The following is an 18,957-nucleotide window of genomic DNA, read 5'->3' on the forward strand; positions in this document are numbered from 1 at the left end:
AATACTTGAGGTCCCATATGGTACGTAATTACGAAAATAAAATAACTAAACTTTTTTATAGAACTCGTATCTAACATATTTATTTTATACATTATTACACGAATACTAAAAAATTTGCCACAAAAATAAATTTCAACCAGGATTTTACTTTATTTGGTGGTATACAAATATTATCACTAATTTGTATAAATAAATTGAAACTCCCAATACTAGAAGTACATTATATATCTACTAATATAACTATAAGCAAATTTCAACCGACTTAAAAAAGGAAGAGGTTCTCAATTTGATTGCATTTTTTATGTTTGTTACCTCACCTCATAACTCTGTCAGTTAAATAGTTTCATTTTTAAATAAAAATAAATGGTTTTGTAAGAGGTTTTATGTTGTGGAACATAATATTAGCTATGTAAATTTGTTTTTTTTTTAAATAGATGACAATGAAATGGTAACATCGCCTGCGTTATCGGTTTACGCTGGCGGGGCACCAGTGAGGGATGATAGGTGACGATAAAAGCAGGTCAGTTAGCCCATCGTGACGAACTCCATTAAAATTAATCACGATGGTTTCCAGAAGGAACCGCGTGGAGGTCATGACAGGGTGTATTGCTAACAATGGGTCAGTTAGATCCCGTTACTAACAATCGCTTTCCCCCCAATGACAATAGATTGGATCAAATGGATATCTGTAGTTATATGTGTTGTAATTACTAAAACATAATTCCCCCCTCTAATTTTGGGTTCAGATTGTCTAAACTATTATTATGTTTGGACTTATAGTTTATAATACACTTACTTATAGCTCAGACTTTAAAGAATATGTAATTAATATAGAGTAGGTATCTGTAGTTGTACAATCTAAAATGTTTGTACTTTTATTGTCATCTTAAAGATTATGTTATTATCTTATCTTGAGTATTTATTTTGTATTTCATCTGAAGTGTAGTTCCCTCTGTAGCGCAATATCTTAGATATTATATCTGAAATGGGTACATTTGTTTATGAAATTTAAAATGACAAATATCTATGAAAATATATGATTATTGAACAATGAGGTGCCACTATCTCATGTAAAACCTACTGCCTTATGTTGCAAATTCGATTTCAACAGAATGCAAACATTTGCAGTATGTGTGTTTGTTTGGTTTGACAGTTTCCTATTAATAACTAGCATTTTGCTCACTACATTATACGTGTGGATTGTGGAAGTAAGAAAACAAATGAAATATACCGCTTCTATTTGGCGTATCAAGATAAAACATACGCCAGATTTTAAGTTAGACCTTCAGAAATACGACTGTGAATTCCACATCCACTTTGATACAGTGGTGCGTGATGCTTATACTGGAACAAAGATATAGACAAACAGACATTTTTTTTTTAAATATAGTGGTTTGTTATCTGGTCTTGTCATATGATAATCAAATAACTCAGCTGTTTTAAACTATAAATTGAATTTACAAGTTTCAAATTTTGTCTACCTGGACCCTTTCTACATGTAATATTAACAAAAAAAGATATAAGTAATGTAATTAGTGATAAGTAAAATAAATTTGTCTTAAACAAAATAGTGACACTCATGAATAGATAGCTCCTACACATTGTGACGAAAGATCCATCAAACAGCACTGTAAACCATAATTCAGGAAGCCCATCAACGCTGCATTAATGTAACGGTAGAATCACATACACATATAGAGATAAAAATAAATAATAACTTAACAAACTGTAATAAATAATATCTCCTATATACAAACATTGTCTTGTTATAATTTTATTATATTATTGAGATATGTGTGTAAAAAAAAGTATGTATTTATTTATGTATATATTTGTATGTATGTATTATCTAGTTATATAGATAGGATGACGTTATATTTATATGTAAGTCAATAGTATCTATTTACTTACTAGTTTACCACTCGAAGAAAAGTGGTAACCTTCATCTATACACATAGACAATATAGAATATACTGTGACGCTCTTGATATATAAATTTTTAAGACACAAAATACTTTGTACTTATAATTTAATATACATTTGTCTAGGTCTGCTCTTTATGGACCTGTAGGTTTATGCAAAATTGTCTTTACCAGCAAGGTAATCTTGAATCTAGTTTTAAGTATTTATTTAATATTAGATGAAGTTGTACGAGTTAACTGACTACCATTGATTACAAAACCTTGGCTCTATTTTGCCTGTCAAGGCAAGCGTTTATGGTAAATCATTCCTTTAGGTTTAGTAGAAAAATATCTATAAATTTTCTTAAGCTTAAAAAGACTAATATTATTATAAGTTTTAGTAGCATGTAGGTACCTTTTTAAAATAAAAGTGGTTTTAGTACATATAAGCAAATTATATCTTTTCATTGATATTCCACTTACACTAGTAGTCTTTACTTTGAAAGTTCTATATAAGATTTTTACTATATAAGATTTTTTTTATTGTTTTTTTTTTCTTTTGCCATTAAAAGTGTAAAATGTATTGAAATCGATATACGCCTTCGTTTGGTTACCATGCCTAATATTTTTGGATATCCTTTTATATGATTATTTGAGGATACAGTCTCGCCAGTAAGTTGATAATTCTCTAAGTTTATTTTTTATTTTTTTATTTTCCCGAAACCGACAGATAGGCAAAAATCTAAAATTGTTATTTTGGCCTTACATATTATTATCTTATATGCAATGTTTATGACAACCAATTTATAATGTATAGATAATGAATATGTGTAAACAAACCTATCATGTTATAAGTTTATCTTGCCTGCTTGTTTTCTGGGGGATTCTCCCCTGTGATATTTTCAGAAAATTTATATTTTTTGTATAGATTAATTCTTTAATATATTCAAAATATAATGGTAAAGTAATTTTCCAAAATTCCAACTCATTCTAAAGATATTAATTAGAAGAAAGATGTTCGGAGCGCCGACTTTCATGACAGAACTCTGGGCCTATAATGTCCTTTAGTACAGGTGTAGAAAAGTTTATACAGGTATAAACACGTACATATAGGTATATTAGTTAAGACTCCATTTAACCTCGGAAATCATAACAGCTACAACAAATTAATTTGCAATTAGTGATCAGTTACAAGTTATTTATTTTCGCAATGAGTGGTAGAAAAGGACGTATGGTGATGCTCATCCTGGTCGTCATAAGAAACAATAATTTAGTGGAAATCGTTATACAAAAAGATACGGAATATACATCAGCTTGTGCTCAAAGACGGTATGGATTTTGAGGTTCTTATCACTTGAAATTTCGCATATTGTATTTTAGAGTTGGTATCAGTATTTTCTTCCATTTCTAGTACTGTTATTTGTAAAGAATGTAAAAGTGATGCGTCTTTTACGCAATCGAGTGTTCGGGACTTATGTTTTAAAATTAATTAATCTTGCAACTGTGGTTTAGTTTCTAGTTCCAAAACATTTGCAAACTGGCGTCAAAATCGTTGACATTGCAATGTTTATTTCTGCCATCTTATTTAACGAAAGTTTCCAAGGAGTTTTAAAAATAATTGCAATCATAAGAATGGCCTCGAAACGCATACTTATGCATAAAATCGCGATGAAGTGCGCATCGCTTGCTCTGAACGGCGTACGAGTGGCGTAGTTAAAAATATAAAAACATTTGCAAGAGTAGAACAATCCGCATTAAAAGACTTTTAAGAGGAAGAGAAAGCAGTGTTCTATGGACCAGCCATCGCAAATTGACGGTAAGTTAAGATTTTCATAGTTTTAATCGTACTTAAAACTTTAAACACGTTTTTCTCCAAAACTCTTTTTTTTTTAATCTTTCTTCTAGTACATCTCAAAACGGTTTGACTGATTTACTTAAAATTTATACAATCAATTTAGCACATGTAAACGTATGGAGTGAACTAGAATCATTCGAAAATTCCAAGTATTTCTATTTTTTTTTTCAGAAGCCTGCCAAAAATATAATTTTTAATATTTTCGAATGTTACTAGTTTATTCGATGCATTTAGGCTTACAGATTAAAACGCTATTTTTATTTTTACTTTTAGATAAGCCAATCAGTCAAAATCATGGAGGAAGTGAGCATCATTTGTTTTGGAAGCAGGTGTCTTCAGAGTCGTGCAACTTACGTTCTAATGAAGATTTTTACATGCACTTTGTTTTTCGTAATCTTGAAATAGCAATAAATGTACAATTAAAAACTTAAAGTTCTATTTTTTCCCCTAGTTGTCAAAAAATCCCAAAAAAATACTTAAAATAGAGGGCGAACCCCCTCACAGTATGGAATAATAATAATAGTTCAAATATTTGATAATTATCATTGTTACCTGTAAATCTATTATTATTATAATAATAATAATACATAGATCCCAGACAAAACCATGAGTATTCATTTTTTATTATTCATAAAAGGCATTATAATAAAATTATAGTCAGCTTATCTCTAGAACAGATTTCTTCTAGCAAACCCAAGATTAGATAAGTCGAACTGCCAATAATTGTTACAGTAAATAATCAGATAGTCTTCTATATTTTTACATCCTTGTCTTTTCTTTGTACAACTATCAGATATAGAGAAATTTAGTAATAAACCTTAACTAGGCAGCTCATTAGTACCTACGTATTTTTATAAATATCTAAATATACCTATATAAGTTTTGAATATAAATTATATATATTTTTTATATTTATATTTTTTTTATACAATTTAGAATGGCAAACAAGCTGACGACCCACCTGATGGAAAGTGGTAACCGTCGCCTATAGACATGAGCAGTACCATGGACATAATAAAGTATACTGTTACGCCCATGATACCCCCCATGCGTTGCCATTCCTGAGGACTCAGGTGTTATTCCTCTGTACCCAGTAAATTCACGCCATATCCCACCCTTCAAACCGAAACACAGTTTTTTTTTTTTTTTTTTTTATACAACTTAGAATGGCAAACAAGCTGACGGCCCACCTGATGGAAAGTGGTGACCGTCGCCTATAGACATGAGCAGTACCATGGACATAACAGAGTATACTGTTTCGCCCATGATACCCCCCATGCGCTGCCATTCCTGAGGACTCAGGTGTTATTCCTCTGTACCCAGTAAATTCACGCCATATCCCACTCTTCAAACCGAAACACAGCCATGCAAACACAGCTGCTTCACGGTTGAAACACGAATGGGAGAGAGGGATTCAAAATAATATAAAAAAGCATTTTTCATATTATTTTGAATATTTACATAATATTACTTAAATTATTTATTGAAATTTCATTTACTTAAGTTATGATTCCAATATTGGTGAGCTTTTTCTAATCGAAAATGTTTGGTTAGTCTCGTAATGAGTTCGCACTTCTTTAGCAAAATTGATTGCAGTGAAATAAATTTCATATTTAAATAGGTACATCATATCTAAATATTTGATAACTTACCTCTATTCTACTTCTATTTATTCATCAAAGTGTAATGTGATTATTTATTTCATAATAATACAGGTTAATTTAAAGAAGTTATAATTTTCATCGCATCAATTACGAATTAATTATAATTAGTATTGTTCATTCGAAGTTGGTGCAATGGAATTGAAAAAATCCACTTGAATCCGTTACATAGGTAAATTTTGTACAAGATTAAATTAAAATGAAATAACATATCAAAATTTATATTAATATTTATTATATAAATAGTTTCTCGCGATATTCTGAATATTTTATTTTTTAACTGAAATAAGAATTTAGATTTTCGAATAATAATCCAGGTATCTATCTAAAGATTTTTTTATACGGCCATAAGTTACAGTTTCAATAAATCTGATGGTAGAAATAACTGTTTAATTTTCTGTGCATAAAACCAATAACATCTTTGTGAACTGACTAGATAACAAAATGATGCCTAGAAGAGTTAGAACTAATTTATTTATCAATAATATTATATTATGTAACCATTGATTTATTAAATCCATCCTTTTATTATATTTAAATTACACATTCCTCAATCTAAAAATTACTGATATTATAAATGTGAAAGTGAGTTGTTTCGGAAAATTGTTAATGGGAAGGAATTGTTAGTAATGGAGACTAAGAATCCCATTGCTAGCAATATACCCAACCAGGTCGACCTCCTCGCGGTTCCCCCTGGAAACTATCATGGTTAATTCCTGATGAATTTATCATGATGGGCTAACTGGCCTGTTTTCATTTTCATCTATCACCCTTCACTAGTGCTCCGCCAGCGTGTCCCGTTAGCGCAGGCGGAGTTACAATACCATTTTCACCCATAAAAAAAGTGATTTGTTTGTATATTGTTTTTTAGCTATTTTATAGCTATTGTTTTTATGTTCTTATAGCCTTAACGGCTTAACCAAACACTATGAAATTTGGTATTCACGTATTATATTGGATGGAGAATGATATAAGCTACTTTTTATTCCGGTTAGTAAACATGTTCTAGTCACACGAACTTAGTCGCGGGTAAAAGCTAGTGGTTTCATAAAGTTGAACAATTAAAAAAATAAGAGAACTCAAGCAGTCAGATAGCGGTGTCTAATTATAAATAATTAGAGCATACTCAATTCCGTAATCAGGTTTCACAACTGTGTGTTGTTACGTATTGGCATTCTGATATTTACTTTCCTTATGCTTGTATTTCGACACATTTGTATTATTATATATTTGTATTATGAGTCGGCAACGCGCGCTTGACATCTCTGATGTAACAAGCGTTCATAGGCTACTGTAGCCCCATTTACCATGAGACGGGCCGTGTGCTTATTTGCCTCCAAATAAGTAAAATTTTTTTTTATAATAAGATAGCAAACCTGTTTCGCTCGGACGCAATAACTTTGGGAACTTTACGATCTGATTCACTATACCGCAAATAATCATTGACACACTTTTGTGACGAAGTCATTGTTGAGTAAACAAAAAAATTCCCCAAGAAATACATGTAATCGCTATAAAAATAATATACTTCCTATTATGGTAGTAGTTTAAGACACCATGGTGAAGCAGAAAGAGAAAACTGGTATTTTTATCAAACCTTTCCCCTGTAAATATAAAGAATATAAATAAATAAATATTGAGAGTTATTCTTCTATATACTATTTAATTAGCTTTTACCGGCAAAATTGTCCGCGGGACCGGGATATGTCTTCTAACCGAGATGCTCCATCCCATATTGTACGTGTATATAAAAATTCATAGTGATCGGTTAAGCCATTAAGGCTCTATAAGGTAATAAACAAACAAACAAACTCACTTTCACGTTTATGATATTAGTAAGGAAATGAGGATTAGGTATAATGAAAATGATATTATGTATAGACAAGACTTTTAGAAGGTGATCCACAGGTATATCACCATAGTTGCCATATAATTATATCGTAAAATGTTAATACGTATTTATATAATGTGTATTTAGTTAGGTATATTGATATAAATTTCATTTTATAAATTTATATAAATTACCTACTCTAATTATTATCAATTGTAATTGATATACCCATTTACACGGTCAATATAGCGGGCGCAGAGCTTTAAAAATGTGGTATAAATAAAATTATAAAATTTCCAGGGAGGGCAACCATCCTGATGACTACAGTCGGGTTACGTACAAGAAGTTGATGGACCAAGTATGCCAATTTGCTAATGCACTGCGTGACAGTGGTGTCGGCAAAGGAGATCGAGTATCCATCTACATGCCAATGATCTTGGAAACAATTGTATGCATGCTGGCATGCGCTAGAATTGGTGCTATACATTCCGTTGTGGTAAGAACTTCAAAACTTTGATTAATTTTTACCTTCTCTTTAATGTTTACATTTATTTGAACTATATATATGATATATATAATGTAAGATAGTATGACTCACGATTATCTACTGGTCCTAAATTATACCTAACGGAATAAAATGCATATATTTTCCAGTCTTTTTATTAAGCAATAGAATCATAACAAAAATTTGCAATAAGAAGAAATTTTATAGAAATATTAGAAGCTATTTAATTATTATATAATATACTATCCAACTAAACTTTCCATATTTTTAATATCTATACATTTTATTATAAAATATGGAAAAATAATAAAACATTAGGCTGATTCCCATTTACATATTCAAGATTACAGATTTTATTTAAGATTATTCTAGGGGTAACCTGACTTTTTATAATAGCCTTATATTTATTCTCAGGCATGGCTTTGTCCACAGTTAAAAGTTCCACCCCTGATTTTGGGGTGGACACTAGACAACTCCTGGCGTGCTTCTACTTGCCCGCTTCTAAATAAGGCTTTGCCGAAATCGGAATAAACAAAATGAGAGCATGCTGGGATAAGGCTGACAAGACGATGATGATGGTCGGATAAGTTGAACCCCATGTTGATATTATTAGAAAAATAGTAGTATCTATCCACAATTTGTACTTTTCCACAATTGAAGAAAATACGAAAATACGAAAATTTATAGGAATTTGTGGAAGTGGAGTCTTCCACTTCTACAAATTTCTATTAATTTTCAAGTATTTTACACGCAATATTAATGTGTGTTTAAAGTTCCACCAACTGGACGTGCTAAAGATAGGTATAATTTTTGATATATAATTTTTTCTTTGCAGTTCGCTGGATTTTCTTCTGATTCACTGGCCGAGCGTATGGCCGATTGCAAAGCGAAAGTGTTGGTAACGTCAGATGGTGCTTGGCGTGGGCAGAAGTTGCTCATTTTGAAGAACATCTGTGACGAAGCTCTAGAGAAGGCGAAGAGCCTTCATGACCATAGCGTTCAGATGTGTATTGTCGTGTCCCATCTCAATAGGGTTACTCCTTGTGGTAAACTACCCGATGATATTAAGACGTTGGTAAGTTATTTAGCAGTACTTATATTATATAACCCGAGCTATTTTCGCCCATGGAACTGCTTTTAGAATTAGTTACATATTCTGTAAAGTATGGGAAACTATTACAGTGAAGTTCATTATGTGAATCAATCAAGATTTATTAAATTATGTTAGGCTTGACGTTTGCCCATATGAATTGGACCGTTGTTTAAACCGGAAGCTTTGACCTCTTTTACTATGTATTTGTCAAATCTTACTTAATTATTTCGTTTCAAAGACGATGATTTTCTATTATGAAAATTTAATAGATTTACCAGTAATAGATTGCTATTTGGATCCAACGGGATTCCAGTACTTACTACCTATTGCTTTATTAATTTATAGATTTTAACCATAAGCTTTATGATATATTGGTCTGGAAGAGCTGGTGGATTAAAATGATGATATCAGACGAATTATACATAATGTTTTGTAAATTTCATCTTGTATAAACTGCCAAGTACTCGTATAAAAAGGTTTCACATCCTGAGGGTGTATCTATTGATGTAGCGGTATATTTTCATCGATGGGTTATATTATATGAAACGTATTATAATTTGCCTAATCTGACTTTTTGATATAAACAAGAAATTAGTTAAGAAAAGAAATAATTATTGAAAGAATTAGTGAAGAAGTTAGGTGAGAAAAAAGATTCCTAAAATGAGATGTTATAGGATGAATATAATATCATATTAGGTCTATGGGTTTTATAAGGCTTTATGTATGTATGCCTACACGACTTGAATGTAATATAAAATTATAATATCCTCCTACTACAATGCTTTTGGTTAGGCTAGAGCAATTACGTAGTAATTTGAGACGTATAGTTTTGTCTACTTTGAATGACTGCTATTAAAGAATTAACGCCGGGCGACTCCCGGGTCCGCGACCGTGACGCCGCTAAAGGCGATCGAGTACCAAGGAGTTGACCATTCTTTTCATTTAGTCTGCAATCTGTGTACTCGAATTATTAACTCCCTTTCGCACACGTATAAGCGTCCGTGGTACACTTGACGGCCGATGACCGGTCGAGCGTCGAATTGGCGACCGGAAGATGATGAGGGTTGTCGAATTTATGGCCTTATTTCAGTAGCTGTCTTACGTCGTCTATCTTACTTGTCATATGCCTTCTAACATTCTCCCCCCAAACTATATAATATGCCTAATGTAACAGGCATCCCGCCAACCGTACCAAAATGGGAAGACGCGAAGTCTAAACTAATGCACCTCTAACAAAGTGTACTTTAAACTGGTAAAATACAGGTCTATTTAGGTAACAAACTTCTCTAAATTGGTTCGCATCTGGATTTCTTGTGTTATACTCTCGGATATTTATAGCCTAGTTTCTCATGACATAGGATATTGTAGCCTTTATTTATTCAAAGTTCCGACAGAATTGTAACTGCATCCTTTAAAAATAAGGCCGGGTCATTTGAATGTAATTAATTTAGAAACACCTCTAATGCTGCAGTACAAATGGGACGACGACCGGGACGTCTGGTGGCATGACCTGGTAGAGGGGCAGTCAACTATTTGTCCTCCGGAGTGGATGGATGCAGAAGATCCTCTATTCATGTTGTACACCAGGTAATAATTCTTTTTATGATAACTTTATATGTTTCAATTGTAAGCATTTTATTGTATCTATAATTAGCGTTCTCTTTTTGATAATAAACTTCAGTATCAAGAGTAGCGGTCATTACAAAACTGCTGATTATGGAGACAGAGAACTGTTTATATTTTGTTTTGTACTAGGTATCAAAGATAATGCACAAAATACTTTGTAATTCTGGTACCGTACGTATTATATAATATCAAGAGATAACTTTAAAACGATGTTAATATTTTGTTAAAATTTGAGATCATCAAAATCGGTTTAAAACAGTGAATTATCGAGTAACGTATACACAACTGAATATCGTCAAATTGAGAACCTTTCTTTTTTGAAGTTTGTTGAAAATATTTATAAACTTTTGCTAATCCCGCTAAACAAGTGACAAATATATCTGTTAGATATGATAAGGATAAGATTTCGTTAGCATTTGTATAAGAAGAGACGTCTGACGTTGCGAATTCATTTTATCTCATGTATATGGTAGCGACAACGTATCTATCGATAGATTTGTTTAATTGCCTGCTTCGAACTTATCTTCTTGTTAATTAGATTCATTTTTATAGTGGTTCAACTGGTAAACCGAAAGGTGTTTTGCACACGACTGCTGGCTACCTGGTCTACGCTACCACTACCTTTCGGTACGTGTTCGACTACCGCGACAAGGACATCTTTTGGTGCACTGCAGATGTGGGCTGGATCACTGGACACACATATGTTGTGTATGCACCTTTGGCCAATGCAGCAACATCTGTAATTGTAAGTAAACTAAGTCCATGAACTGTATATTGAATTTACGATTAATTATCATCATCATATCAGCGTTTAACTGTCCACTGCTGAGCCTCCCTTTATGGGGGTTTGCCAGTAGTTGCCACGCTTGTGCAGACAGATTGACAACTGCAATTAGGCTTTGTAGATATTTAAAGAGGAACGTTGCTGCCCTTCTTTCGCCCTCCTTAGTCGGCTCTTACGACACCCACGGGAAAGAAAGAGTGGCCTGTTCTATGCCGGGACCGACATAGTGACGAATAATTATATTCGTAGGTCAATCAGACGAAAACTGTACAGACGACCGTTTGTACTTATGTTAAATTTATGTCTCACATACTCTCAAGCAGCTGTGCTTGTATAGACGCGTTACGGTTTGAAAGTGTGAAAGTGAAATTATTGAGTACTGTGACGTCATGTCACAAAGACCGGTAATGTAAAAGTGCTGCCTCTGGTTTTTTAATGGATGATAATAGAATGGTAACCCCGTCTATGCAGTATATACACTAGCGGGGCACTAGTGAGGGACGATAGGTAAATCAATGACGATGATTTCCAGGGGGAACCGCGTAGATTGACTTGTTATATATTACTAGCAATGGACTTACTAATTTCTATTACTAACAGTTCTCTCCTTCCTATCTCTATTGTTCAAATTGAGCAACTTAGTTCTCGCTTGTCATTCTTGTATCTAATAGAAACATGAATACAATAAATATGCAGAAATAAATTGTTAGACCTTAGTCTTATATATGTATATATGCACGTCCCATACATTATTTTTTAAATAATTATATTTACAATTCTTTTTTATTTTATATGCTAGACTATAGTCTCGCACTGTCGAACTGTAGTGTCACTGTAGAACTGAGTTGAGAAAAATCTGTATGGCAGGTTATTTATTATTTTTAGGTTTATTTAATCTATTAAATAATAATTCAATTCAATCATTTATCGCTATTTCATGTTGTAACAATATAGATCTTAAGTTATTAAAGGTACAGAATCAACATTAACCCTGGAAAGGCACAGCAATCACATGAATAAATATTACACAAAATACATAACTACATTTTTATATTATACATGTATAGTTAACACAAAATAAATAAAACATTATTAAATTAAAACAAAACAAATAGTTACAAATACAGTTAAATTTTCTCATTTAAAAATTATGCCGTGCATAATAACTTTTTATAATTAAATATATTTTTATATTTTAATTAATGATTTATTATGAATTAGGCAATGGCACATATAAATATTGGTCAATAATTGTATCGGATACTGCGGTGCTTTAGGATAACTATTAGGACCTTAATGTAATTTAGGTAAAGATAAAATTTTAATTACCTAATTTGTTATAATATTTAAGGGTATTAAATATTACCTGAAACGAATTTAAATGCACATAGCTACTAAAAAAAATGTTCCTTTGGTGTTATCACCATTTGACCTGTGTGTTACCACAGCAGATGTCAACTCTGGTTATTTCCGTCACATAATTTGTTTAACTTTGTAACAGATTTAACTTGATATACATAGATAGATGTACTTATATATTATAGTTTTTATATAATGCTGTTGTAATGAAAAAAAAATACTTTGTTTAGTTGATAATTGTATACATACGTATACATAAATGCAAAAATATAAAAACAATTTTTCATAAAAAAGAATAAGAAGTTGTAAATCAATAAAAAACAGCCACCGTGTTACAATTGGTTATTTATCTTAGATAATTCACAAGCATAGGTTGTTTGTCATTTCTTCTTGAATGAATATGTCAGAGAATTTTTTCATCATTGTAGATATTGATAAATATCGGTATTTTACATAAGTAGTATCCACTCTTATATAGGATCATTCTAATAAGTGTTTTGTATTTTATCTCGATTTAGCAATTCGCTCGGGCGCCATATAGTTTTTATATTTAAATAATACTGCCTATTTTATGTCACGGCATAATTAATTTTTTCCATACGCATAGATTGTTACTGTCTTATGAATAAATATGTTTCAGATTTTTTTTTAACATTGTAGATACCGATAAGTATCGCAATAATAAAGGTGATTTGATTTTTATCTCCATTTAGCGACCTAACCCTAAGACGCACTGTTTTTTTTTATAAATATAGTTTTCAATAGGTGATTTTTTTTTATAATCAGTCAAGTATTTTTTGAGTTTATTCATTATAAATATTTTTTTTTCTTTTTATAATATTAGTTACTAAATAATATTATTATAACGATTAAAAACGAAAAACAAATGTTCTGTACTTACATCACCACGAGAAAGTCAATGTAGAGATTTCAATTAATTTTTTTTTGTTTTTTATGAAATATACATTAACAAACACTATTTAAAAACTGGCGAACGAATCATGAGATACGGTTTGAAATCTCCATTGAAAGAAGACGCATAGAAGTTAAAGGTCTTTGTTAATTGAATGATAAAGTCTAGTTAGTATGTAATAATCATATCCCTAACACGTGGACGAAATCGCGGGCAATCCAATGAAACTGATAGTAGGTAGTTAATATAAATCATGATTATTATACTAATTAACAATAATGTAATTACATATATGTTGTATTCTTGATTGTAATGTTAATATCATGTGCATGGCCTTACGCTATTTCGTTCGTAGTTGACGTAATGGTTTTTTTTTATTTAACATTTATTTATAGTCTAACATACATATTAAGAATATAAAAAAAATATATAATGTTTTTCACAAATTGTGGTGATAACATGTGACGAAAACTCTTTTATCATGAGAGTCCACTGACATTCCCATTACAAGTGAATTGAAATTGACACTTGCGAAACTCCAAACCCTCCACTATTGGAATGAAGTAGGACTTCATTCTAATGTGTTCTACAATCTTCTCAACTTTTGTAGAGTAATGCAATCAGGACATATATACAAACGTTATAAGGATTGCAAGATGAAGCAGATGGTTTTCTCCAGTCAATGCAGTACTGCAATAATTGTGACAGGTAGGCTTCTTCTTTTCTTTCCACTTTGGTGAAGCCCTCCATATCGCACCTTTCTATCCGAGTAGAAACTTGAGTTCGTCTACTCGTAGCATAAGTATGTCGACGTATACGGGCGTACATGTTGTCACCCACTACCAACTAGAGTTGTGAGATATTGCAGAGAGCGGAGCAGAGGGTGCGGTTTCATCTACAGGCACGTGGTCAGAACTGCCGACAGATGCATTTTTCGCTCCATATTACATGTTTTCGTTGGATGCCTCGGGTGACCTACTTCCCAAAACAGTGTTGTGTAAATTAGCAACTTAGGTTCGCAGTTTAATGATAGTAGTATACGATGCTTCCATACCTAAGTGGACCTTCGCCAGACTTGCCTATAAGGTGGTGATATTCTTTAGTAATCTGGTAATGTCGACATGATCGAATGTGACTGGAGGCAATTTATGGAGCTGCTTCGCTACGAATGCGAGCACGTCGTCTGAATGGTTCTGTTTCAGCAATGAGATTATATTCTGAAAATTCCTCTCCTACCTTTATCATCCCTCCTGCGGAATGGCATTTAGTCGATTTCCAAGTGTTAGATAAAGCAGTACCTTGCTATTGGAAATTTCCTCTTTTTTGAGGTTAAACTTGCAAATATGTAGGATACTAACTTCATTCATCGTATCAATGCCATGCTGGATAAACGCTAACAACTGGTTTGCTAAAAGTTTCACAGAATCCATAGCCAGAATATCATGCAGGGACTACAAGTTGTTTACTTCGCGAATTAAATTCGTAAGTGGCTAAAGACTGTGATACGTCTGTTATTGAGCGCGACAATTGGCAACTTTTTCTGCCAATCATGTATAACACCTACCAAAATTTGAATATAGTTAAAGTTAATTTAGTTGTTAACTTTAATATTTTGAAATTACGATTAAATATGTAGTTAAATATATTTGAATTTCTCAATGATAATTAATAAATTGCTTATACCAAACTGAAACTGTAATAATGTAAGTCATAGACGTACTTATTATCACTATTATATTTGAAGGTAAAAAAGTATTAGGGTGCTATGCCGATGCATTAAGTACAATAGAAAAATATTTTATTAAAATTATGTTGAGAATTCTTGAATATTGCGCGACTTTCAAACTTCCTTTAATATTATTCGTAATCTTGTATATCCTCGTCAAATTAGTAAAGGTACATTACAAGATACACTGCACTCTCTTTGCCTATCACATTTACGAATTTTTACAAATGCCTGTATACATGTAAATTTTTACGAATCGAAAATATGTTACAGTTCGAAGGAACTCCGTTCTATCCTGAAAACGATCGGTACTGGTCGCTGGTGGACAAGTACAAAGTGAGCCAGTTCTATACTGCGCCAACCGCCATCAGGTCTCTCACCAAATTTGGTGACCACTATGTTAAAATGTAAGTATACCTACTCATAATAGTCGTTTTCTAGATAGATAGAAACTTTTAAAGCAACATTCTATGATCTTGTTCTTTTCATGTTAAATTTGTAAAACAAATTTTATTAGGCATATTAGACAAGTATAAGAGTCGTATACCTACTTTTTATGGTGTTGGAGCCAAGTGGTTTACTTTTAGAATTTAAAAGGCCAATAATTATAAATTAAAATCTGCTAAACACCAATTTTGTGTATCAATGAAATGAACTCTATGGTACTATGACACAAACCGTTAACATAACCATTTTTTTTTATTAGTTCTCATTTGCAAATCATTTATTCAGTAACTCGTGTTAAGATCGAATGACGTCAATATTTAAGAATATTGTGCGTCAATAATGAATATGGTAAACTAAAATATATAGGTACGCACATACGCACGTTTCTTCATAGGAAGTGGTCCTTACCATAAAAATATAGCGTCATTTCAATGATTTTAAGTTATACAAAAATACTTAATATACGACAAATACAATGACATGTTTTGACTTGCGTGTCTCTGTTAAAATGATTTCCGCATTGTTTTGCGCCAAAATGGTTTCCACCACAATAGTTTCTCAATAAGAGGTACGGGTACAAACTCCACTTTTTTTCTAAAAAAAAAAGAACATTAAAACACGAAGTCTTTAATATTAATAAATAAGTTATGCTTTTATCATAATTTAAAAGTATAATAGACGCTATAAATGTATTATGTAACTTTAAATAACAATTTAAAATTACCTTTATAGTACTAAAGGCAACAGAAGGCAATACCTTTAAATGTCTACAATTTGTAGCCAAAAATAATTATCTCCTTCAACTTTTGTGATAAATAATTTTTAAGAAATGTTACATTTATTTGAGATTCACGTTCTATAAATTGCTAATCATTAGCCGATCACAGATACTGTCCTTAATCTATGATTCGATCTGTTGCAGTTAATATTTATTGCCTATTTATTTTTTAACTTAGAAAAAAAAGGTCGAATATATTACATGTTCGGCATTGATATTCTATGCATCTTTATTGGCACTGTATCTCGACAATCCTCGTCGAAATTTTCTGTTTCGAGTTAGGGGATTCATATTTTAAAAGAAAGGCATTAATTTTAATAAAAAGAAATATGTATCATGTTACAAATATTATCATTTATATGGTATGTATTGACCTCAGGCATAACTTGAAGAGTCTTCGAGTCTTGGGCAGTGTTGGTGAACCAATAAACCCAGAAGCGTGGTTATGGTATTACAATCTGATTGGTGGCGGCCGTTGTTCTATTGCTGACACGTTTTGGCAGACGGAGACTGGTGGACATGTCCTCACTAGTCTACCTGGTGCCACGCCCATGAAACCAGGGGCAGCAGTAAGTAATATCCACCTAACTAGTATCTTACTAATACAATAAAATTGTAACTAGACGATGTCTGTACATGGGAGACAATTGAGAAAAATTAATTTGAGGCGTCTTAATAAGGACAATAAATGTAAAACAATAATTAAAAAAAAAAATTGTTTATTTATCTATCGTATGTTTATTGCATGCAAAAATTTCACAGTTACATTCCTGAAGGTCTAACTTAACATCTAGTGTATGTATCGTATTGACACGCCATCTAAAAGTGGTCAATATTATTGTTCTCCCTACTTCCGAAATTTACTCGTACGAAGTAGCGGTAATAAACTAGTCATAAATATTAATGTTTGTAAATAGGTTTAGATAGTATTTATTCTGTCACGCTTAAATGTTCGAATAAACTTATTCTGCATTGATATAGAATATTTATTTTTATACACGTGAGTGTAGATTTATGCATAAATTTAGGGTACAGAATTCAGGGTTCATATTTTCACGACAAATCAATTGAACCTATTGAGGCAAAATTTTTAGATGCATCCTTTTTGTACTATAGTTTAACAGAGATTGATGCTTTATCAATAGAAAAATGCCCCATAATTTGGAAATTTTTTGGTTTAACCAAGATTTTTTAAGTCTAGTTAATACGAAATTATAAATACTATATAAGAGCCTATTTTAAACTATTTTAACTCAAGCTGTTAATTATTTTCTTTTCATGAAGGGTTTCCCATTCTTCGGTGTTGAACCCAATCTTTTAGACGAAAACGGAAAGCTGATTGAAGGCCCCGGAGAAGGTTATTTAGTGTTCTCTAGACCCTGGCCAGGCATCATGAGGACACTATTTGGCGACCACGGTCGTTATGAGAAAGTCTATTTCTCCAAATTTCCAGGATACTACTGCACAGGAGATGGTGAGTGAACGAGATAGATTATTGAATTTATTGTATTCTTAGTATCTAATTTTCCATTAAGAGAGATTTGCCAACATAGTGCTGGTGATATTATAATTTTAACGATCTACTTACAATAGTTTATTTTAATATTATTTTTTTATTTATTTGAATTATTTAGTTAAATATTAAACTAAAATTATAAATATGATTAAATTTGTGTGTGTGTTCACTTATTATGCTAGACGATAATTTTATAACGATATTATTGATAGATTTAATATACGACTCTGATTACACAGTGAACCCTTCGTATATTGAGAACACGTGATCTCGACAACTTTATTAATGCCAATAATTCTGAATGTTTCTGATTGACTAAAAATAGTCGTTAGCCATATAATACTAAAATGTTAACCACCTAATGAGATTCCTTTTTAATTTATCACTATAATCAATGTTATCACTATACTAAAATTTAGAGATTTGATTGTAAAAAAACGTTTGAAAACGTGTTAAGGAACTGCTAATACCTTCATTACGTCTGAATTGATATGACTGTGCATTTTGAATATTTATTTATTAACTTTATATCTGAATCCTCATAACGGTATTTAAAACTTAGCCCCTGAATTTTAAACAATGTAACTATAAATATAAGTATCGTATTTGTATTAGTCTTGATATATGTATGTATGCTTCTTAAATTAGCATTGCCAGTTCATTAACCCAAACGGTAACCATGTAGCTTTCGATATTTTGTAGATACCGAATTACAGAATGCACCTATTTCTTTATCAATCTTTTTTATGACACATTCCTAGCGCTACTTGAAATAATAATAATAATAATAAGTAAGAATATAAAATAATAAATAAATAGAAATATTACAGATTTTTAGTTGCAAACGATATTGCAGTAATTAAATGTAGATTATATTATACTATACAATACAATATTTCCTATTATTTAAAATTTATAAAAGACACCTTAAAAATTTAACTTTTTATTCGAGATTGGTTAAT

At 31.6% G+C, this 18,957-nt stretch overlaps 1 protein-coding gene across 1 annotated transcript in view; it reads left to right on the top strand.

The window, feature by feature from the left end:
* The window catches only part of LOC113519887 (acetyl-coenzyme A synthetase), a 37,872-nt gene that overhangs the window by 11,482 nt on the left and 7,433 nt on the right, over positions 1 to 18,957 (top strand). Inside the window, exons 2-8 of the mRNA XM_026905105.3 lie at positions 7,549 to 7,744; positions 8,589 to 8,828; positions 10,318 to 10,433; positions 11,025 to 11,217; positions 15,528 to 15,661; positions 16,859 to 17,048; positions 17,764 to 17,953. Coding sequence (XP_026760906.2) covers positions 7,549 to 7,744; positions 8,589 to 8,828; positions 10,318 to 10,433; positions 11,025 to 11,217; positions 15,528 to 15,661; positions 16,859 to 17,048; positions 17,764 to 17,953 — 1,259 coding nt within the window. The remainder of the gene's footprint in view (positions 1 to 7,548; positions 7,745 to 8,588; positions 8,829 to 10,317; positions 10,434 to 11,024; positions 11,218 to 15,527; positions 15,662 to 16,858; positions 17,049 to 17,763; positions 17,954 to 18,957) is intronic.

Source organism: Galleria mellonella, unplaced genomic scaffold (assembly GCF_026898425.1).
Source record: "Galleria mellonella isolate WM207_F2 unplaced genomic scaffold, CSIRO_AGI_GalMel_v1 utg33, whole genome shotgun sequence".
Classification (NCBI taxonomy): Eukaryota; Metazoa; Arthropoda; class Insecta; order Lepidoptera; family Pyralidae; genus Galleria; species Galleria mellonella.